A 24,050-nucleotide genomic window follows, 5' to 3' on the forward strand; every position below is an offset into this window, starting at 1 on the left:
AGAAATCAGAACCTTTAACAAATGTTAGAGCCTATAATTTCTTTATTACAAATTATATCCCCAGGTCAAAACTGAAACTGATCTAAAGGCACATTTGAGAAGATGGGCTTTTGGGGGGAAGAAGTATTTAGTTTCATCGTTCAGTATCTTTGCTATGTCAGATTCAATCTGAACATCTCTCAACATGCTCTACTGGCAACAGATGTTTTATCATTAAAATACTTTCATACAATGTCTCATTGATGGTGTGGTCTGGCAAAAATCACACGAAGGCCTTAAATCAGACATCAATACTCCTTAATACATTAAACTACATTTCTATTAGTGAGTTCTTCATGATCTTTGACACACAATTTCCCAGGAAAGAATTGAGTTTTGCACGAAATCTCATGATTACTGTAGCAAAGTCACTTAATAGGCTCAAAACCAAAATTGGGAGAATGAGACACACATCGACATGCAATATTACATGTTATTTGCTATAGTTTAGTCTAATCTTCCATGTAAGAAGTATTCTTTCATTTCATAAAGACATTTAATCACAAAATATCTGTCTTACTTGATTATTAATCATGCAGGTAACTTGCAAAAGTTGATTTTTTTTTTCCAGTTACATTAAAATAACTGAATCATTTTAGACAACCTCTCGCTATCTAAAGGACAAACTTATTTAATCTAAAAATCCTCTAGCAACATTTCACAGAAATAAGATCAATGTAAATGAATTCTTAATTTTTCTTGCACCAGAGCTATTACAGCTGAAAGATTTATTTAAAAACAAATTAAAATAAGCCCAAATTTACAGAATCTATGAGCAGAAAAAAAATGAGGAGGAACTGCTGTCAGAATTTGGTTTTGGCTTTTACTAGCAAACTGATTCTTTAAACAAATAGGTATTACAAAACTATTTCTGAGCCCTTACAATAAACATTATGCTTTCAACATGGTAACACAAGTTCCGGTGAGTCTGATTCATTACTGTAGCATCCTATTTTTTCCCCCTCAACCCTTAATCATACACTCCACTAAAATACGGTGCACCATACTTGTGATGATAGTGAGTTACATCCTTTTCCTCAAAGTAATGGTAATCCCCTTAAGAGAAAACAAAGCACAAACTTCCTAAAATGGCTACTTACGGAACATAGAATTTCAAACTTCAGAAAATAAACATCCACTCTTAGTTAAATAACTGATACAATTCATTCGTTAAATTCTTCTCTTCTTAGAAATTAAACCATGATCAACTTTCTAATATGCTTTAAAACTACATAAAGTAGTTTCGGATAATGAAACAACTATCTACAGCCTACATGTATTCTACCTGCATAGTAAACCAGACTGAGCTTTTAATGGCACTGAATCATACAACAGAAGTTACAATCATTGCACTAAGTTAAAACAGAGTACATACAAGCCTTTAAAAGCTTCAAATGAGACTTCAGCACTGAAAAGGCTGTATTTACAGCCTTTGACTATTTGACTATAATACAAAGTATTCCATAACACAATGGCACAGGCTGAAGGTTTTTTCACCACCACTTCACTTTTAATTCTACTAATATAGAATTTTTAGCCTGGTTTATTAACAAAATTTTACATCAAGCACTGTTTTGTAACAAAATAGTTGTGCATAACGCTTACTGCTGTGTTTTTCTAACCTCAAATGAGTTATTAAAAATTCACTTCAGAGAAATACTAGATAATAATTCTAGATTTACAGAAACTATAATAGATATTTCAAATACAATAAGAAAGCTCAAAAGCCAAATCACAGTTATCTTTCCCAAAGCAATTACTGTCATAAACAGGCCTATGAGATGTAAGTGATGGCAACTATTATTACCTGACAGATTAAAAATTTAATTGTGCTAGGAGTAATTTTCCACAAATACCCATAAGTACTTCGTTTTGCTAAATCACAGCACATCCGGTCTCTCACCCTTTTATACCTCAAAAAGTTGACATGCCCTTCACACGTATAAGCTGAATGTATGTGAAAACTTGTCTGATGAATTTGACCATTTTTTTTCATTAGTATAGATTTATTACTATATTAAAGTGAGTAATGAGTAAAACTCCAATGACAGCCTTACAAATTAAGTTCTTGGGTTGTAAGGAATAACTGAAAATATGCTAATCCTGCCTAGAATTTACATCAATTTGAAGCTCACAATCTTTCTTTATGAAAACAGGCTGATCAAAAGCCACTTTTAGAAGACTATTTATACCTACCACTCTTTAAAAAGTCAACATGTGCTTCTTTGTGATGAAGAAGCTCCACATCATAGTTGGCTGATGTGTTAGCATGTTGTTCTTCCTTTAAAAAAAGAAAGGTAGAAAGAATATAACTATTTTAGCTATAGGTCTCTGTTTTCATAAATGAATGATTCTACATTTACCTTTCACTCCAGAAGAAAACAAAAAGCCTCCAAAGTGCCTCAGACAACAACAGGATTGCAATGTTGAGGAAACTGTCTGCTCTCTGACCTGTTTAAAGATGCAGCCATCTGCATTTCCTCTTTTTTCCTTTTTGAAACCCTGGTTTCCTCTTTATAGAAATGCCTTGACAAGGTTCATAGCGTAAAATATAGGTAAAAACAGGCCTAACTACTTTTGTTGAAATCAGTGAAGGAAGCCTACAACATATTGAATACCACCAGCAGTTACAACTTTCTGAGCAGCCAAAATGGTCACTGCAGAATAGATTGGCACTTAGTTTTCATACCTAAAAATCAAGAATCCAAACCAAAAAACATACTTCCAACTACCATTTCCTTGCACTTCAGGTATCTACAAGTATAACTGCAGCTGAAAAACAGATGTTTGTAAAGAGGACACTGCATCTTTAAACAGCTGCAGAGGACTAGCAAAAACAGAACAGTAGCTTCGGTAATTTATGCCAAGTTAAATAAATAAATAAAGGAAAAATCACAAAGAACCCAACATAGTCTATTACTATAAGGACAAAGGCAGAAGGGAGAGGCAGTAGCACACAGGTCAGAAAGTTACAGACAAGGTATTTGCAAACTTAAGTCACATTTATGCCATTACCCATGTCAAAATTTCATTAAAAGCTGTGAAAATATTTTTTTAATTTAATGTTTTAACGCATAAAATGCACACAGTATTTCTAGTTTTCAAATGATTGATAGTATTTGAACTTGAAGAATTTTTTAGATCAGGAAAGTTGATCACTCCTGCTCTTTTTGTCTGAATACGCACACTTCTGTTTCAGTTGTCCCTTGCTGCCCAATCAGAAAATTACTATAAACTTAAAAATAGTTGAAACTCTTAGTTGCAGTGATTTCCCTCCCAGTAGTGTTAAAAAATTTAAAAATAGGGACATAAGCAACTCTGAACAGAAGATGTTTGATTTCTTTCTTAACTAGATGTATCCGCTATGCCCTGTTTCTGGTTTATGGATCTTCAAGCTGGAAAACCTACTGGAAAACCTTTAGTCAAAAGTCAGCTATTAGTTACAAACACCTTTATGTTGGGTGGGCGTGATAATGAAACAGAGGAAAAAGACTCACTATGCCACTATAATGCACAAGGGTCAAGAATATCTAACCACAACTAGAAGAAGACAAAAGAATCACAGACAAAGCAATCTGAGGTAAATAAGATTGTATTTGTATAAAGTAATACAAGCAGAACTGAAATAACACTTGTATTGCTACATCAAAAATTGAGATTCGGCAATACAACATATTGTTCTGTGATCCTTCTTTAATTTTTTTTCCTCTTTATTTTTACTAACCTGGTCACAGACATTGAATGTGGGCTAATAAAAAAAAAACCAAAAAAACAAAACAAAAAAACAGGAAATATGATATGGAGAGAAAAAACAATGTAAAAATTCAATTAAAATAAACATTAAGAGTTTTCAAACAAATTTAGAAGTGATGTAGCCAGTTAACACAAAGCTATAGACACAGTGTTACCTTCATGGGAATGTTAGTTATTGTGGTTGAAGCCAAATCAAAGTGCTGTTGTACTAAAACATTCAGTTTTGTAGCTAGATGACGACCAGCACGGACACTGTGCACTTCACTGGTTAAAACAGGTGAAAGCTATAATAAATAGAGAGTAGATACTATTAAGGAATTAAGCTCTATTACCACATAACAGTATCATTCATTTAAAACTCTAAAATAAGCATCATTTATACTGCTAAATTTGACTAAGGGCAAAAATCACTACTCAAAAAAACCCCACTCCATGGGAAACTAAGAAGGAAGAAGCAAAAATTAATTCTCATTCAGAATTTTGCTGGTTGTGTCAATTGTTCCAGTTGCTACCGACTGTCAGAAAAAAAAAATAAAATTAGAAGTGTGCTAAAACCCTGCTTTGTTAATTGTTAATAGGAAGAATCAGCCTCACAACATGGGGAAGAAATCCTCTTTAACAGCACCTCTGGGCCTAGTTTTCCTGCTCTTTTACCTGCTGAGTAACAGGAACAAACTGATTTTTATATGCCTACCTATAACTGCATCATATATATATATACACACACACACAAGGGAAAAAAATGCGAGTCATAAGATACGTTTGATTTTTCCCTAACCAATAAGGACAAACCAACACAGTGATAAAGATGACTGTCTTACATAGGAAAGTAGTAGTCCATTTATTCTCTTCTTATTATGCAGGGTTGTTTTTTTTTTTTAGCACAACTAAAGAGTTTTTTAGAAAAGAATTTCAGGAAGGTAGCAATTACAAATAATACACAGGACTAGATGCCTTTCATGTTAAGCGTAAGGCTTCTCTTTCTTACAAGCAGCATGTTAAAATACTCAGCAAAGGAGACTGATGAAGAGCAGAATATATTACAAAATATTTTGGAAGTACTTGGTTTCAAACCACCACTAAGCATACAAGTCCACAGATTATATACACATGCTTTTGTTACTGAACAACTGAGATGTTAATATACAGAATGAGTTCTTACATGTACCCTTTCATGTTTTCACAAAATAATCTTTAAAAGTACCTGTAGGGTCATGCAAGTATTTGATGAACTTCAAGCATATTCTACATTCCTACAATGTTGCCCTTTCACTTGGAATCAGATATGCTTTCCAACGTTTTTCATTCAAAGGGCATTCTGTTTGCTAACACTGGAACAACAGAATTTATACTAAAAAGCTAATTTTGGTTTCATGAGAAAACCATTCAACCAAAAGGCTAAAAACACTTAATGTGTTAGTCTTGATAACACGGAACAACGCAGTGCTGAACAGTATCTGCATCATTCACTGACAGATTTGGTAAAACAGGGCTTGCGCTAGCTAGCAGTTTATGCTTGAATAGCAGGAAAGTTACTCAACTAACCTATTCAACACAACAAGTAGTTGATAGTTTCCCACTGGGTTTCTAAATGTGCGTTTCATTCTCAAAAAAACCAAACCCCAAGACTATAATTCTGTAGCATTAAGAGGCTTAACTCACAAAACCAAAATTGAATCATGAATGATTAATGCAAAAAAGTAATGAAATTAAAAAAAGGGGTATCATATGCACCAAGACTACAAACCAAGAAAAAGCATGTACATGAGATGACAATATGCATGCTGTCATCTTTTTTGAGACTTATCACCTGTACTTTTTCCTACACCTTACCAGAGACCACAGTACAAAATGTTATTGCTGAATACTGAACATGCACTGTCTACTTCAAGTCTGACATGATTTCTAATCCTTGGATAAATTTCCTCATTTTAAACTCCTTACCTCTTTTTTAGGACGATCTGAAACAAGGCTGTCTTCACCAACTGGGTATGTGTGAATTAAGACCAATTCACACTTCTGAATCTGCATTAGACTTGGAAATAAAGACATTCTATTTAGTCTGCCACACTGTAGGCTATCTCCTAGAAAATCAATTCTTCCAAGATTTATCTGATTTCAGAAACACAGAATCATACAGATGTATCATACTGTTTCTGAAAGCATTCTGTAGAAACTAGGTTAACACTAATGATTTGCAAAAGCACATACTTTAAAATAATTTTACCAGAATAAAAAAAAATGTATAACATTTCTAGCTCTTCAGATGCTATGGCACTGTGTTTCTTTTGGGACATATCAGTGGAATAGATTCTTAACTGGTGTAACCTGTTTGGCTGCATTCAGCTGAAAATTGAAACTACAGCGGATTTGTGTCTCCAAGTTCATGCACAGGTATTAATAAGGGGATTCCAGTGAACATGAAAACAATTCCCCAGATTTGGAGAGATCAAAACATTGTTCCACATCTCTACCCATAGGAATGAGATCACTTTTCTGTCTTTACAGTGGACTTGGAATCTGATTCTCTGGGGCAGTATCCTTCATACATGCTGAAACTGCAACTGTAGCAAGTAAATATAGGAGACTCGTCCTCCTGCTATTTAAGTGCCTAAAGAGCAATCAAGAATAAGGTCTCAACCTATTATACACTTTACAAGGCAATACACAGTTCGTGAGCAAAACAGTTTACCCTTTAATTAGACAAAACATATGGTGGAAAAATGACTTCTCACTGGAGACACAACCTGTATTTCAAGAGATTTCTTTATCTCAAGGCAAGTGTCAGGTAACACAACAATTTAGAAATTACAAGCTAATTTCAAAGAAGTTAACTATTTCAGCTGAAGATGAATGTAAAACTAATGCAGTGCTGACAAGAAAACATGCATCAGACACACTACTGATTACAAATATACAATATATAAAAACAGTTACGCGTTTCATTTTGGAGCAAGATGTAGAATGTAACAACCTAAAATAGTGTACTGTCCCTGGGGGGATAAATAATGATACTGAAAAGCTAATGATTACACTCCAGCTGTAAGTCAACAATACCATGATTTAGCAAATTCTATTTCACAGAGGTATTCATTCGAACAGTTCATTAGAATAAATTTTGAGTAACAGATACATCCATATTTCACAGAGGAGGATAACAGGCACACACAGAATATGATAAGCTGCATTTGTAAACTGTATACTCACTGATCTGAATTAGCTGCAAGCTTGTTATGCTCATGAATGGTTTCCTGAACACAGTCCTCAAGCATCCGAACATGACTGTCACTAGAAAGACATTTTATATTTATTTTTAACGCAGGATAACCAATCCTCCCATTCAAAGCAACACGCCACTAAATGCCCTCCTATTTCAAGTGGGAAATCTTTCATTTGTTACAGATCACCCTAGAGGAAATGTTTAATGAGGCAAGAAAGAATCTAACAAAGACCACAAAAAAGCTAGCTTTGTAGAGCATGAATTCATGACAATCCACAAAAGGCTTCTAAAAATTTATGAAAGAACTTCTCTGCAAATGGTAGAAGCACATGATCATACATACCTTTTTGCATTAGTAATACAGATTATTCTTCCTCTGTTTCCCACACGTTCTGCATTTTCCATGAGCATGGTTCGAGCCTCATGCTGGTATTCTGTTATCTTGCAGAGTGCTTCAACTGCTGCAACCAGACCGTGAAGTATGCTGCAGCACTCTGGATCTGCCCGAGGATTAGGTGGCCCAACAGCAGCTAATGCTGCCATCAACTAATTAAAAAGAAAAAAATTGTTATTGAAAATTACTTTCCAGCCCTTTGTCAAAGTGATCAGCTAAGAGAAAAAGTCATCATTATAACTGATTTTACATGAAAATTAATATTGAGAGAAAACCAGACAGAGCTATTAAAGACCATTAAATGCTGCCAACCTTATAGAAAACATTTGGCCCTAAATTATCCTTTACAATTAATTTATTAAGTGTTAAAAAGCCTCAGAATATTATCACGTATTACTGAAAAATAGCTGGCTATAATAACAAGTTATATTCAATACCTGAAATCAATTCTAATATTACCAATTGCCATCTGCTTTTATTCTCTGAGATTCTGGAAATTCAGTTCCTCCCCAAAGTAAAAGTGAATTTTTCAGAGGATGAGCCCATTCAGTATTAAACAAAATGAGAGCAAAGAGAATATTCACTTTTTTTAGTTTATTTGCCTATGGTGCAAAGGTAAAGAAAAAAAAACAAATTTAAAATTCTAGAAGTATCATCAAATTACAAAAGGAATACACAGGTAATTTCCTCATGACATTTAATATATAACTCTATACTCAAAGCTACTGGATTCTTTTTAACTTATGTAAAGCTGCCTATAGAATAGTCCAGCCTCACAGGTGGCTACTTAAAATTCTATTACACAATTTCAGACCAGGTTCACTGTTTTAATTAATCAAAGTTATTTCATACTGAACATAGTCAGAAGCTGCTATTTATTCCACAATTAATCTAGACTTAAAACCCAAAAGGACAGTTACAAAGCATACCTCCTGCAAGTTCTGATCTTCTTGAGTCCAAGAATTCAAGACATGAGCCCCAGAATCACTCACAATGAAATTCACCTAAAATGATCAAAAAAGCTATGTAAGATCTTACTATATCAAATCATACAGACAACAGCCATTATGGCTACTTCCCCAAATCCAAACAAATATGAACTACACCCTCATTCTTCTGATATTCTGGAGATATGTGCAATGACCAGGCAAACTAAAAATAAGACAACAAAAACACAAAAAGCATCCACTCCTACTACATTCAGTTACCCTTTAGTAACATTACAATTAACAACTTCTTACTGTTTATATTTTTAAGCTACTAAATCAGTATCTAGACCAAATTAGCATTACAGGATATTATGAAGAATTTTAATAAATAGGCAATATTTTCAGTAGAATAGCTAGAAAATAAATACTTATACTGCAGTATCGCAAATCATTCTCCAAAGACTGTCACAGTAGGATCACAGGGGTAAATACCTAGCAAAATTTACTAAATATCACATAGCAACATAAGTTCTAATGATGACAAAAAAGTCAAGAGGAAATACACCTGCCACCTCAACTTCAGTTTCTCATGCCACAGAAGCTTCAGTTCAGCCAACTGATTCAAATCCATTAAGCATACACTTGATATAATCCCACGATGGGACTTGACTGTATATTAAATGCTCCAGAGTTTAAATTCAACATCCATTGTCTTGAGAACCAGGACATGTAATCCATCAAGGCACTGCGGATGACATGCATCAAACCACTGAACTACTGTATGTATTTGTTAGTGCCCAGCCCCTGGCTCAGCTGCTCCCTGACATAGCCAGCATTCCACCATGCCCATTGTGTGCCAATATCACTGTCACAAGGATGGTTTCCTTTCCTTTTTTTTTTTTTTTTTTTTTTTTTTTAAGGGTAACTAACCATTAGGACATGGCACAATGGTTTACTCAGCAAGAAAAGATCTAAAAAACAAGGATCAGTACCTTAACTTATGATACAGTGTTACAGAACCCAACAGGGATTTATTTTTCTAAACAAGGAGCTGTGTGCTAGGAAGCTCTCCCACTTTTTTCAAAACTGGTAACTGAAAGGCAACCCTACCCCTCCCTAAAGCCCAGAATTACTTCAAAGTTGAGACCAAAAACCTTATGCATTGCTACCAAGCATGTTTAGAAACTAAATTCAATTTGAAACAATACCTCACTCAAGCTTTCGTAAACTTATAGCTCTGGAGAACACAATAATATCTGCAAGTTACCTTAAAGCACCTCTCCATGTTTTGCTCCGAGTTACAAAGTGACATTAAGACAACGAAAGGATCCAAAAATAAACATGTACTGGGATTCATATACTACTCAAACCCATTTAAATAGCTATGAAGTGTATCAACAGCAGAAATAAATTTTTATATAATAAATTATATTTGATCTTTCATCTAACCACCAGCTAACAATACTAAAACACTACAATAAAATGAGAAAATACCCCTTATGCTATAAATTATCATTTGCAGTGGGGCTAGAACTCACCAGTTTCTTGAAGGGGAAAATATCATACATTATTCTACAGTACTCCATGGATGATTCCACTGAACAGGTCCATAGTGATTTTGATATGGGTGCTATAGGTATAATTCCTTGGGTCCGATTCTTTACTAACATATCGAATTCCACATGTTGCCTGCAGGACTCTGCCATATACGGGCAGTGATCCACAACGAAAACAGTTTTATGAGACTCAGAAAAGATTTTCATTTTCTTCCTAAAAGAAGCAGATATAAAAATCTGAACAAAATTGTAAAAAGCAAGAAAAAAAAAATCACATCAAGATACTGTGCAACTTAGTAAGTGTAAAAATTATATTAGACTATGCAAGTTTCAAAGGTTACCTCTTGCAGTAGTTAGATTATGCATTGCATACATTAGCTCCTACAAAACTGCTAAGCTTTAAAAAAAAAATACAACCAACAAAATTCCCAGTTTAAGAATCTATTTACATATCCTTCAGAACTCTTGTTAGCATACGTATTTAGAATACTAGGTTTCTATAACCTCAGGAGGAAAAAAATCAGAGAAAAGTACAGTGTTGAAAAGGTAACACCAATGCACACTATTATCCTCCCCACTTTCCTAATTAAAGGATACTTTTGGGGGACAAAAGTACACAAACTGCTTCCTATTTAAAGCTTATTTCCTAAAATAAGCAGCAGGGAAAAAAAAAAAGATATAATTAGGCTATACAAACTTTGAAGCTGCATAAACATCAGACTTCTAAGTAGATTTTTCAGCCTTCATTTTGCTAGATACATCTTTCTGTTTTTAAATCAACATTTGCATCTGTTATCTCTCACTGACAGGTACACCAAGTCTGAGATTATAATGCATGTGCTTCTTATCAAGCAAGACTCACAGGAGCACCCTGGTTTCACTTCAACTATGAAGCCTGGGAGTTCTGCAATGAAGTGTGGTACACCTTCCTGTTTCACAACAGACTGGGTTTTGCTCTCCTACAGCATCGCTGAAATACTTTTGAAGCAACTATAACATCAGATCTTGTGTTAGCGTGGACATAATAACCTGAAGACCCAAACTACATAAGAAAATTAATCTTAGACTAGTGCTATTTAGACCACTTATTCTCAGGTCAAACGTTCCTCAAATTTACTCAACTTCCAGATGCTTCCATAACATTTCTAATATAAAAATCTATTTTGTCCACACAAATGCTGATTAATTATAGAATATACAAGACAAAGATATATGAGCTCATTTAATAAACTAAAATATTAAACTGACAAAGACCGTAAATGCTCCAACCCTGGCAGTGTTCATGGCCAGGCTGGACAGGGCCTTGAGCGACATGTCCCTGCTCAAGGCAAGGGGGCTGGAACTAGATGATCAAGGTCCTTTCCAACCCAAACCATTCTGTGATTCTATGACTTATACAAGTCAACTGCGTTCAGAACCTTGGGGGCGGGGGGGGGGGGGCGGGATGATGGGACGATTTCCCTTGGCAACAAGTGCAGCTGCCGGGACACAGTTCACCTCGTTCGGCCGCAGTCAAGCCCAGTGGTCCTGGCCTAAGAGTTTGCCTCCTATGTTTAGCCTGGCAGAGAGACTGGGGGGAAGGGGGAGCTCCCCGGGCAAAGCAGGCGGAGTCCCGAGGAGGCGAGGTCGGTGCCGGCCCGCCCGCAGGCTCGAGGCCAGGGAAGGAAAGCGCTTCTTACCTGGGCCGGCTCCTCCTCTGATGCAGAAGTCCCGGCCCCGCTCCGCGGCGCGCCCGGGCCCGCCCGCGGGCTCGCTCCGAGGAGGAGGAGGGATGAGGCCCGCGGGGCGCCCTAGACAGGGTCGGGCGCGGACGCCGCCGCCCAGGCGACCTCCATGCCCCTCTGCCCGCTTTCTCCTCCGCCGCCGGCTCCGCGGCGAGCGCGGGGCCCAGCTCCTGCCTCCGCGACCGGCGCCCGCGGGGGTGGGAGAAGCGGCCGAAGCCCCCCCCGCTCCGCCCACCCCTGAGGCCGCGGGACCCCCGCGAGGCCACTTACGCCGCTGGCACCACGGCTCCCCCAGCGCTGGCGGGGGGAGCGCCTCTCCCCTTCCTCCCTCCTTCCCCCGTCCCCGCTGCGCTGCGCGGCGGCGCCAGCCACCCGGACTCGGCGGCGGCGGCAGGCCGAGCTCACTCGCCCCCCATAACGACCCCGGCCTCTGCGCCCGGCCGCGCGCCACTTCCCTCACGCCGCGGAGAAGGAGGAGCCAAAGGGAGACAGTCTCGCGAGGCGCCGAAAGCCCGCCCCCCACCTCACACCGGCCTCACCCACCCCTCCTCCGCCTCAGCAGTCCAGCCCGCCGCCATTTGGACAGCGGGGCGGGCCGGGCCGGTCCGCGCCGGTCGGGGCTGCACCCCCGGCGCCGGACACTGCCGCAGCCGCCGGCCATGAGTGAGTGCTGATAAGCGGGGAAGGGGCCCTTGGGAGGGGAATGGTGGGTGTCGCCCGGCACTTAGGAGTTCAGTGGGCTGGTGTGGGTGTACACGGGGGGCTGTAATATCACGACAGGCGCTAGGCGAGGGACGCTTTATCAGTCTTCCCGTGTCCGCCGTGTCGCGGTAGCGTGCCGCTGCCTCGACAGTCTTGACTGCTGTGCCTTAGTGTGGGAGGCCTTGGCGGCCTCCGCTGCCGAGCGACGGGGTGCCCGCAGGTGTGCCTGGCGTGTGGCCGTGCGGCCGTGCGCCGGCCCGGCACCGTTTTTAGTCCGGGCCTGTGTGTGCTTTGGGAGGCTCCTGTAGCGCTTTGCGCTGCGGGGAGCCGCGCTGGGGGCTCGGCTTTGTCAAGGAGAGTGCTCTTGGGCATCTATACCCAGCCTGGAACAAGTAGAAACTGCGGAGAGGTTCGGCCCTGCAGAGCTGGTCACCGTGGAGAGGGGCGATCCAATGCGCTAAACTATGGGGAAAGGTAGTTTTCAGTAAGGATACAAAAAAAGAGATGGAAAACTAGAGGAAGGCAATAGCAGCGCAAAAATCTTTATTCTTTGCTGTTGATTTGTTGCTTATTTTTTAAAAGGCAGCCAAATTTGATAATGAAAGCAATTAGGAAATAGCAGGAAGTGACAGGAAATGAATATGCAGTACCAGTATTGCTATGCTGTTTGAGTTGTTGCTCTTGCTACCTGTTGACCCTGTTGGTAAGATTGCAGACTAGCAAATCTGTTTGCAGCTGGGCATGTCTTGTAGGGTAGAGGTCAGGAACCACCAAGTTTAGTAGCTATAGTCCTCATGCTCATTAAAAGAATAATATACAATAAGAATTAATTTAAGTAAATTATATTTGATTAATTGGTGGTTTTCCCCAAATGTCCAGGTTAACTCACAGATTTGGATCTATTTTAGGATAAGACAAAAGATTTATTTTCCACAGGCAGCCAGATGAGCAACTAGAGCGAATTCCAAGAATTAGGGCCAGTCTCTTGCCCACAGGAATAATGGTCAAGATTTGGAGCCACTATGAATTACTATGATACAAATAACGATTCTCCTTTCTGAAGTAAAAATCCTGCCTGAAAACAGGAGGTGGGCCTGCTGAAGCTGCTGCATGGTTACAGTGGATTATCACTGTGGATTCCACACAGGGCACACGTCTTCCCCAACTCACTCGCTGTGGAAAAGAATGCCAGTGGCTTTGCTACAGACGGGTTTCTTTTCATCTCATGTGGCTGGGTTGGGTCAAAATGAGAAAGTGCACAGGACAGTGAATGTGCTCTGTGTTTAAAAATTCATGTTGATGCATACAAATTATCAGAGGTGTTAACTGCATTGTAGTCTGAGTGCCAGATTGATTCTGAGCTCATGGAGAGGCCTGAGAGGCTTTGTTTTATATTAGCTAGAGAATTCATGACCCATGAATTGAGTTAAAGACTGCTCTTCAAATTCTCCTTAAATATGGATCTGATTAAATCAATTACTGTAACAGCTTAGCCAGCTAGTGTGGAAGGTCATCTTTTGCCTGTGATGTTTTTTGTAGTCCAGTGAGAATCTGAGACCAGAACTGGAAGGAGAAATGAGGAGCAAGAAAAGCACATCCTTAAAAACAATGCAGTATGATTCCTTTCCACATAATATTTAAAATAGCTAAACCAGATAGAATAAATGTAATAACACATCAGTCTGCTGAAGAACTTGATACCTCAAATACATGCATACATCATATGGAAATTAAAATGAAAACTACAGTTTGTAAACAGGAGGATTTAACATTATGAATGTCTAATTGGAAGCTTGTACCTGCCAAAAGACTAATGTTTTTGATAACACATGGATCACAGCAAACACAGGTTGAAACCGTTGTGCTCTGTGTATACAGGAAGCTCACTTTCTGAAGCTCCTTTATCAGCAAACAAGTCTCAACCTTTCTGTGGTAGCAGGGTCCCTGAAAGACCCTTCTCTAGTTCACAGGAAAAGTGAAGTAAATGCTTTTGTATTACATGTGCTCCTCAGAGCTAGTGAAATTACCCAGTTAAAATGTTGAGAGGTTAGATCTTGCAGGATATTCTGGGTGCCTGAGAGCTCTTCAGAGAGAACATTCCATACCCTGCTCCTGTCTTGCTCAGTTTTCCCCCACCTTAGTGCATGAGGGCTGGTTATTCTTACTGTTTGTAAATCTTCTGAGGGGAATGGTGGAATTTCTGGTGTTTCAAATACCCTTACTTGTACTACCTACTCAGGACAGTGGGAAAAGTTCTGGTGAGGAAAATGGGAGGGTTTCCTTATGCTTGGGTAAGATGTTTTGCAAAGGTGCCTGAGAGAGTTAGAAAATCAATATGGAACAATTTTTTTTCCCTATTGCTCAGAAAAGGCTCATTAACCTTTTATGTTTAAAAAAATCTCGTTTACCAAGTGGCCTGGCTAAGGAATGGATTTAGTTGATTCTTTCAGTACCTTAGGAAGTTTCCTGGAACAAATCTGAAGTCTTGTATCAGTAAGGCCCATAACTAATAAACCTCCATCATTGCTTTCTGATTGCTCAAGAACAGTTCAAGAAGTTTAAGCAGGTTTCCTTTTTAGTAGAAAAAGGACCAGGTCTCTTGAAAGAAAACAAAAACTTAGACTGAAAATCTCAGTCTTGAAACTTGGTCTATCAAGCGTGAGCACAACAAAATTCAGTGTAAAGGCCAGTAGTTTGGAAATGCTGGTATGCACAAGTGTTTTGCAAGTTTAGCAATTCTAGCTATAGGTAATTTCTGCTAGCTACTGCAATTAGAAGGCTGGTATTTTAGCTGTGCAGTCAGTTTTTTTTCTTAGCTGAGTTGCTGTCTTTATCCTGCTGAAAATTTTACAATTCTATTCCATGCAGTGGAACATGATGTTTGTGTTCTTTTTACAGACATGAAGAAAACATGAGCCTTTAGTTTTCTGTACCCAATATCTGTACCCAAGTATCTATTCTCTCAGTTTGAGCTCTTCGTTCTCTGCTGATTTAATGCATCAAAATCTTCCAGTCCACTGTAGACCTTTAGTATTGTCTTTTGTGCTGGAGTTCTACTTCTCAAATATCTTGAAGTATATCTGACTGGTAGGAGGGCACATTAAAAAAAAATAGGTAGTACTGAAAAATTAAATAGTTATGTAATCATTTTTTTTTTTCTCTGCTGCTTACAGAAGAACATGCATATATGCTCTTCCATATGTTCAATAGTTTTACTTTGGCATTTGGTCTGTTAATACTCTCCTCAAAACATAAAGTTTACTTTCATTTCCTTGCTCTGATATGTGGTCTCGACAGCAATTAAAAAGCAGGAAAAAGAAAGGAGGACTTTAGTGTGTACTTGAGGCATAATTTCTTCCTACTCATAAAAATACTACAAAATGGATGTTTCTGAGGCAAAGGTTTATTCAGCTTCTTTAGTCTAGAAATATATATTTCACATAGATAGCTGTTCTTTGTGTAGCAAACAGGTGGTGGTGTGAAAATAACACGTTTCTAATCTTTAGAAATGAGTTGCACAATCGAAAAAGCCTTAGCAGATGCGAAAGCACTGGTGGAACGGCTGAGGGAGCATGACAATGCAGCAGAAGCTCTGATTGAACAGACTACAGCTCTTAACAAACGGGTTGAAGCAATGAAACAGGTTTGTTTTCCAACTTTGTTTCCCCCATTAAGAGAACAACATGGAAACACATAATTCAATATCATTTTTGTGTGCTACTGTACAGTGTAAAACCAGTGTGTTATTTGGTTAATCCTTTAATACCATACTAGGTATTTTCATTAGAGGTGTGACTATAATCTAAAAATAGGTTGTTTATATATTTAGTTTGATCATGTGAAGAAGTTTTCTGTAACTACCTTAAATGTTGAAACTGGCATTTATTTGAAGAGCACTGGTAGAAATTGGGTTGGTATCTTACAAACCATTGTGTTGCAGCTTGTGTTTTGCACTGCTGTGAAACTACTTGTTTTATTAATTTCAACATGCACATGTAGTCATACAAAAGCCCAGTCATGCTTTCTTCTGTTCAGAATATTTTTAACCTATCACTGCCTTCTTTTGTTTCAAATTAGCTTCTTAGGCTTCTTTTTTTTTTTTTTGTGATAAGTTCCATTCTGATGTTAAGCTGTTCAAAGCAGGTAGTTAGATTTTTCACTAGAAAACTTCTGGAAGAACATAAAGGTGTCTACTGACTTCCCATATGAGAGTTCACCCTGTCATTTTAATAGACCACAGGACGTATTAATGGGCCTATAAAGTAGTAAAATCCTGTATGTGCTTAAGCTGTGTAAGACCAGTCATGCAGAGGCTTCATGACTTCAACCTGAGAATGTTAAGCTTACCCATTTGTAGAGAGCCAGGATCCCTTCATTCAGGTCCACAGGACTTGTACCTGTACAGCCTTGTGGTTTAAAGTATTGGGAAGCCACAGTAAATATCTAGAGGTTAATACCTCATGGTTTTTCTTTACTATATGTATATCAGTTTTAAATTACTTGATGGTGAACTTGACCTGCATTAATTGAAGGTTAACTAATGCCACTGCACACATCTAAGGTATGAAACTTGTATGAAACAAAAGCGGTACTTTTTTGTGTCTCTAAAGAGCAGTATGTTAGCAACACCTTCAAAAGTGTTTCTGTTTGTTTGTTTGTTTAACATTATTTAGAACCAGGCATTATCTTATTGGTTACAGACTTTGACAGTAGAACTGCTCCTTTGTGATTTGCTGTTTAATGCTTGCCTTTGGTTTCTCAAGTATATTGTGGCTAGTTTATTTTGGTTTTGTTTTTCCAATGACTAGTACCAAGAAGAAATTCAAGAGCTTAATGAAGTAGCAAGACATCGTCCTCGGTCTACGTTAGTGATGGGTATTCAACAAGAAAACAGACAGATTAGGGAACTGCAACAGGAAAACAAAGGTAAAGTGATACTCTACCATTTTCAAGTTCCAACCTGCACCACTGGAATCAGTGACACTTTCACCATTGATCTGTTCTAAAAAAACCTGTTGTTGAAGTTTTTCTTCTAGTCTTAATTTGTCAGTTTAACTGATTATAACACAATCTAATGAAGAGTCCTAATGTCCAACCACTGGAACTATCATTGACAAAAAGTGAGAGTTGTGGAAAATTACTTTTTCAGTCCTTATCTAATGGTTAGCACAAGTGAGGAGATAAATAGAACTTAAATCTGCAGTATAGGTGTCTATTTGGAAATGTGTTTCCCACTGCTAAAAATAACTAATTTAGGAACAGTCGGGAGAAGTTGTAGGGTAAGCACAGTAGCATAATTCCTTCTGGAATTCTGTACGCTAGGAATTAACTATTTCTCCTGGAATACCTTGCTTATTCTAACAGTTATATTCAGCAAAGTTTTCAATTATCTTGATTTGTATGAATCTCGTCTTATCTCAGGACTTATTTGTCCTTTGACTTAGTATATTTTGAACACGAGCATTCACCAGATTAGAACAGATCTGTAAACTTCTTTCTAGCTTTTGTACAGTGTTGCTTATACTGGCTAGAGTAAAGCTGCTCAGCTATATTCAACATGGCTTATGTCAGCTAAAGGGACTGAATATGAAGTTGTATTAACAAAAGACCTCTGTTTCTGGCAAGAATTTTCCCAGGGCAGTCACCACTGAAGACATCTGCAGAGCCTACACAGATTTTATGGTGCAAGGAGAGGGAACAGTTCATTAAGGGCTTATTTCAGTCTTCTCAAGCTGATGTACTTTTGTATTTGTTTTAGTGCTTCTCTGTTAAGCTCTAACTGAAATTAAAATTATTTTGGTAGAACTACGCACATCTCTTGAAGAACACCAGTCTGCTCTGGAACTCATAATGAGCAAGTACAGAGAACAGATGTTTAGGTTGCTAATGGCGAGCAAAAAGGATGATCCAAGTATAATAATGAAGTTAAAAGAGCAACATTCCAAGGTAATAACTTAATTGTTTGGTTGGGGTTTTTTTCCCTTTGTTTTTCTTGGGTAATACTTCAGTTAGTTTGTAGTGGATCAGTTTAAAGCTTACTTTGTCTCAGGTTTTGTATCACTGCACTACCAAGTCCTAATTTTTCTAATCCAGTCCATGAAACATGATCAGAAACTTGATCAGTCAAGTCAACCTTATTGGCTTCTCATTTATTTAAGCTTTTAAAAAGGAGTATTTTATTCTTTCTTTTGTTTTGCTTCAGTTTTTAAGGCAACCACCTTATTATACTTCCACAGGCCACAGAATTTAGTAATTCAGACATTTAGACTGGCTTTAACTTACACTTGTGACTCCAACAAATAATTAGTAAACCTGAAATATTTAAAAGCCCTTTTGAATGGTGAGTAACTGAACATACACTTCTTTCCTGCTTCAGCCCTTGGTTCTTGTTTCAGTACTGATCAGGATTGCTGAATAGAATCTAGGGCAGCCTGAGGTGCTTAAAGGATAGTGAAAGTTGCTGGTGAAAGGTTGCTGCATTTTATGGCTTTTGAAAACTAGAAGATCAAAGTGTTGTTAAGCAACATTTTTGTAAACTGTTATGAATGAGGTATATGGCAAACAAAAAGGAGAGAAATGCAAAAAGTACTCATAGATGTTTGAGGCTATCTTTGTAAAGAACCACTTCCATTGCATTCTTTGGTATTACAGCATTTAAGTTTTGCATGTGTGCTTTCCAGAGTAGAACCCTACACATTTGTGTTAGCATCTGGTCTAACACTAGTGACCTCGGAATAGGTCCTAAATCATATTGATCGATAGACCACGTAAGCTGGCAAAGTAGGAAGCAGGGAGGACAGCAGTCAGTATATCTAAACCCCACTACCTCCTTCCCAGCCCTTCTAAAGAGTACATCCTCACAAGTCATTCTTTACCACTGATCACCGCTTCAAGGTAAATTTAGTTTTTTTGATGGGAAAAAAAAAAAGTCTCCTATGATCACCTTCAGTGGAAACTGAGAAGAAAATAAAGGTTTACAGCAAGTTCTACCCCCATCCCTCCACCTTCCACTCCCCTGCTCTGAGTGGGTGTTTAATAACTAAACAGCTGAACAACAGCTTTGTCAATTGAGGTGCCAGAGAAGAAAGGATGGAAAGGGCTGATGTTTGGATTAGTAAAGTCTATTTGGGTCACATCAAGTTTATGATTCCAAGTGAGGCAGTTCTTTATGGTAGCTTAATCATTTCTGGTAGTTTAAAGGCAAGCTGATCATCTGCTAGGTGTGTGGACCTCCATTCAAATTCATTAATTTAAAGGCGGGATTTAACTTTAGTCTATACTGTTCTTTATTTCAGTCTACTGTTCTGCTTTTCCCAATGTTAGTTTGTAGCTGTGGTGAATTTTGTCCAAAGGTCAGGTTAGACACAAATAGGCTGGCATGATAGGTGGTCAGTGAAAACAAATGTTTTAATGGTGTTTCCAAAAGCTTTTATTTTTCATTGCCTTTTCCTTGACTTGTCCTTTATTCAAACTCTACTATTATAGAATCACAGAATGCTTTGGGTTGGAAGCGACCTTAAAGACCATCTAGTTTCAACCCCCCTGCCATGGGCAGGGACACCTTCCACTAGAGCAGGTTGCTCCAAACCCTTTTCAACCTGGTCTTGAACACTGTCAGAGATGGGGCAGCCACAGCTACTCGGGGCAGCCTGTATCAGTGTCTCACCACCCTCACAGAACTCCCTAATGGCTAATCTATATCTCCCCTCTGTCAGTTTAAAGCCATTCTCCCTTGTCCTATCCCTACATGCACTTGTGAAAAGTCACTCTCCAGATTACTTGTAGTCCCCCTTTAGGTACTAGAAGACCATTATATAAGGTCTCCGCTGAGCCTTCTCTTCTCCAGGCTGAAAAAGCCCAAATCTCTCAGCCTGTCTTCATAGCAGAGGTGCTCCAGCCCTTCAGCATTTTTGTGGCTTCCTCTGGATTTGCTCCCAGCAGTTCCATGTCCTTTTTATGTCTGAGACCCCAGAGCTGAATGCAGTACTCCAGGTGGAGTCTCATAAGAGCAGAGCAGAGGCGTAGAATCACCTCCCTTGACCTGCTGGTCACGCTCCTTTTGATGCAGCCCAGCACAAGGTTGTTTTCAGGGCTGCAAATACACACTGCTGGATCATGTTGAGCTTCTTATCAGCCAACACCCCTTGTCATTGTTTACTTTTTATGTTGTAGGAGCTGCAAGTACATGTGGACCAAATTACAGAAATGGCAGCAGTAATGAGGAAAGCCATTGAAATTGATGAGAAGCATGGTTGTAAAGAGCAGGAACGAATCCTTCAGCTGGAGGTAAGTACAAAATGAAAACAGCCATGGTGCCAAAAGCAAGGCAGTAAATATTATCACAGTTACTTCTGTTCAGTTACTCTATCTCATATGAGTTACTGTATCAGTCACTCACACTGCTATTTTGTTGCACTTTCCTTGTTGGAGGACTGGAAGAGCTATTTTCCCCTCTGTCCTCTCCTCAAGTCTTGCATAGTGATACCAATCACTGATGTCTGGGGATGAAGAATTTACATATTGGCTTAAGCTTTCTCTTGTTTTGAAGTCTCTAGGAGTGTAACCAAAAGCTAGGAAATAATACAGATTCATCCTAATGAGACACTAGGGTGCAAATAATAATACCCACACCTTTGGCTTTTAAATATTATTATTTTTTTTTTTAATAATTATAATTTTGTGCTTTTGGAGGGATTCTCAGTTGCTTAGCGTTGGAGGAGCCACAGTTTTGCTCTTTGATTAATACTAGCAAAGCAGTTGATTATGGGACAGTGTGTGTGGCAAGAACAGGTGTTACTTTTAAATATAACTTAGTTACTCTTTTCTTACCCATCTTTGTGTTTTGAGGGATTTTTTTTTTATGCTTAATGCCCATTCAAGAGAGAAGAGAGTCAGAAACCTAAAGTTCTCAGTTTTAAAAAGTAACATAGCGCCACCTGACTGCAAATCAGTATTTTAATCCTTTTGCATATGTTTGGAGTAGAGGGGAGGTTGTTAATGGAGTTATCTTGACTTCTTTCTGGAGTTCTATTAAATACCTTTTTCTTTCTCTGGTTACAGCAGGAAAACAAAGGCCTGAGAGAAATTCTTCAAATAACCAGAGAATCATTTCTGAACCTCAAGAAAGAAGATGCATCAGAGAGCACATCTCTGTCAGGATTAGTAACAAGCAGTGATTTGAGCCTGAGGAAAAGCTGAAGACTGTGGAAGCCCACAAGCTTCAATTGCACACTTTACAAACTGAGTATCAGGGGTCACTTGTCAAGCACTTGTTACTGAATAGGGCACCAGCAAGCTAATGCATCTTAAACTCCAGTTTAGTGGCTTTTATACTGTGTAAGATAAATTACAATTGGTATTCTACAAAAGCCTTAGGGACAGACTTAATTGCCATAGATCTTTCATAGGAAATGGATTCATGCACTTGCCACATTGGAAATTCTTTTTATATGATATCGTTTTACAGATAAAAGACAAGATTTCACAGAATTTAGCTAAATTCTTGTTCATAAAGAGTTTCGGTGTGCCTGTTATATAATGAAGGTAAGCTTTAAAGTCTTATCTCTGGCTAAAAAGTAATAACTTCTGAATGTGCTTTGCGCATGGTCCATATCATGTTTTTTTTCCTTTTAGTATGTTTTTAATAGATTCTCATTTTGCAACAAACCTGTTTAATGGAAAGGGTGCACAGGCAGCCTAAAACATAAGGATGTCTGTGATTTAGCCTGTTCAAATATAAGGTTGATTGTCCAAAGATTAGCCATGGTTTTGCTGTTGTTCAATATTTCTTTGTATAAATTGAACACGATTCTTTAAAACATGTCTACTTAATTGTATTTTCAAAACATGAAAAGAGGTGCTCCTGCTTTGTTGGCTTCTGGAACACAGGTAGCACAGTATAATTCTTCCTTAGCTTTTACTTTTAAGAGAGAAAAGCAGGGTCAGTTCTCTAGAAGCAAGAAGCCACAGTAGTTCCATCTATTTCTTCTCAAATTGGGAAACGGCAATTTGAAAGCATCTGAGCAGCAGCAGCATTTCTGCAATTAGTTGGCAGCCTGCAGTTAGTACTCTTCATTTTTCATTCTTAAGTACTAAATAGTCATCAGGAAGGTTTTTAAGTAAGTTCGAGGTATGCGTTATGTTTGCACTAGGGAAAGTTTCACTATGCTGTACTGACAAATAGACTGCTCACTTCTAATCCTGCAATACTTGCAGAAGTGAAAAGGAATTAGCTTTTCTCGATCGAAGTGCAGCTGATGTTGTAGGCAGATCTGATGGATGTGCTACGCAATACAGGCTTGTAGTAAAGAGATGCCAAAATAATTGATATTTGGCTTTTGCTTGTCTGACTATCCCTTCTTGGTCTAGGCAGTGAGAACACTCCTACTTTTGATGGATATCATCACTTTTTATCCAGCACATTAATGTATGCTTTCCTTGGAAAGCATACTCAACATCAGCAGAGTGAAATCTTTTAACCACAGACAACTGTAGATCTACAAATGCCACCTGCAGTTGAGTATTTTAGCTATTTAGTACCTCACACAGCAAAGTAAGTTGAACCCCTATTCTGAAATCAACTATTAATCAGATTTGATTTTCAGTTGCAACAATGCTGAAAGAATTAAGCACCAAACACTTTGAAGTGTGTCACTTTCAAATGTAACTTCCCTTTGACTCAGTACAGCTTCCCTCGGTTCAAGGTAAACTCACCCCAGCTCTAAGGGTGAACTTCCAGGGCCCAATAAACTCATTTATAGGGAACTTAATATTTTTGTTCTGTTGCTGCCCTGCTTCCCATAGTGCTTTTAAGAGGAAAAAGTGAAGTGGTGGCAAAGGAGTGTTTGGCAGAAAGAATAAATGCTGGTTTTCAATGAACCAATCCAGATGGGAAGAAATGCAGTTGAAAGTACAGATAAATTCATGCTATCCCAATTTTCAGAGCGTTTTTTAAATAAGTTGAGGAATTGCTATTTCTCTTTCCGGAGCACCTCAGCTTTTTTCTAGGCTTAAGAATATAGTGAGGACTTTCATGTGCATGGGAAAACAAAAAGTTTTAACCATTTCTAAACTTAACACCTGGTGGGAGCTGTTTGGGGAGCATTTGAGCTCAAGCACAGAACAGCCTTGTCTGCTATTAGCTTCTATAAAACCTTGCCAATGCTGCTCTCATTTAGATTTCGCATTCCTGCTGTAGCTTTCAAGCTGGTGACTTACCCTTTTTTTCAATGGAGTATTTTGTTGTTGCAAACTTACAAGAAGTTTGAGGTTAATTTGATTAAGAGATTCCTTTTATAAGTGTCTTTTCAGCCATTGACTGGTCTCAGATGTTTAGATCCATGTAATGCTGAATGCTGTTTCCTGGCTGACATTCTGGTTTGCCTTTCAAGAACAGTCTCCAGCACTGTGAATAGCAGAGAGGGAGTGTTAGTCTGTGGCAGTTCTTAAGGTTGCTCTATTATGAAATAATGCTTGATTAGTGTTTATTTTTGTAAAGACAAATGTGACTTAATTTATCTACTCCTAGTCTTCATATTTGATACTTCTCCCCTTTCATCCCCCTGACCTGATCACTTTAGGATTTTACAGAACCTTCACGGTGTGTGGAGTGACTATTTTTCATTGCATACCCGTTATTTTTGTAATGCAGATGGCTTGAAAAGAATTTATTGCTAGAATTGTGTACTGTACAGTAAACTTATTTTATGAATAAAGTTGACTGAAAACATGGAT

The 24,050-nt window shown here is 38.4% G+C and overlaps 2 protein-coding genes across 5 annotated transcripts in view; one reads left to right on the top strand and one right to left on the bottom strand.

The window, feature by feature from the left end:
• The window catches only part of INTS13 (integrator complex subunit 13), a 21,852-nt gene extending 10,162 nt beyond the window's left edge, over positions 1–11,690 (bottom strand). The window contains exons 1-8 of one of the 4 annotated variants that reach the window (XM_080617713.1): positions 11,571–11,690; positions 9,874–10,105; positions 8,336–8,410; positions 7,356–7,558; positions 7,000–7,080; positions 5,737–5,827; positions 3,948–4,076; positions 2,236–2,320 (exon numbers count right to left, since the gene is read on the bottom strand). In XM_080617713.1, coding sequence (XP_080473839.1) covers positions 2,236–2,320; positions 3,948–4,076; positions 5,737–5,827; positions 7,000–7,080; positions 7,356–7,558; positions 8,336–8,410; positions 9,874–10,098 — 889 coding nt within the window. In that variant the 5' untranslated portion in view covers positions 10,099–10,105; positions 11,571–11,690. Of the gene's footprint in view, positions 1–2,235; positions 2,321–3,947; positions 4,077–5,736; positions 5,828–6,999; positions 7,081–7,355; positions 7,559–8,335; positions 8,411–9,873; positions 10,129–10,588; positions 10,686–10,753; positions 11,145–11,570 lie in introns of those variants that run through there. The other 3 variants (XM_080617712.1, XM_080617711.1, XM_080617710.1) reach the window with 3 other exon arrangements.
• FGFR1OP2 (FGFR1 oncogene partner 2) lies at positions 11,586–24,045 on the top strand. The gene is made up of 6 exons (XM_080617784.1): positions 11,586–12,278; positions 15,824–15,960; positions 17,126–17,243; positions 18,121–18,263; positions 20,490–20,603; positions 21,378–24,045. Exons 1-6 carry the CDS (start codon positions 11,591–11,593, stop codon positions 21,513–21,515), a joined length of 1,338 nt encoding a protein of 445 aa, XP_080473910.1. The 5' UTR covers positions 11,586–11,590; the 3' UTR covers positions 21,516–24,045.
• The last annotated feature ends 5 nt before the right edge of the window (positions 24,046–24,050 follow it).

This window comes from Psittacula echo, assembly GCF_963264785.1.
Source record: "Psittacula echo genome assembly, chromosome: 1".
Lineage (NCBI taxonomy): Eukaryota > Metazoa > Chordata > Aves > Psittaciformes > Psittacidae > Psittacula > Psittacula echo.

Bases quoted from the DNA above. Each gene is read 5' to 3' on its own strand.
- FGFR1OP2 (XM_080617784.1), top strand. From the start codon at position 11,591: ATGCAGAAGTCCCGGCCCCGCTCCGCGGCGCGCCCGGGCCCGCCCGCG. The intron at 17,244-18,120 runs GTAAAGTGATAC...TTATTTTGGTAG, and splicing joins ACTGCAACAGGAAAACAAAG to AACTACGCACATCTCTTGAA. The intron at 20,604-21,377 runs GTAAGTACAAAA...CTCTGGTTACAG, and splicing joins AACGAATCCTTCAGCTGGAG to CAGGAAAACAAAGGCCTGAG.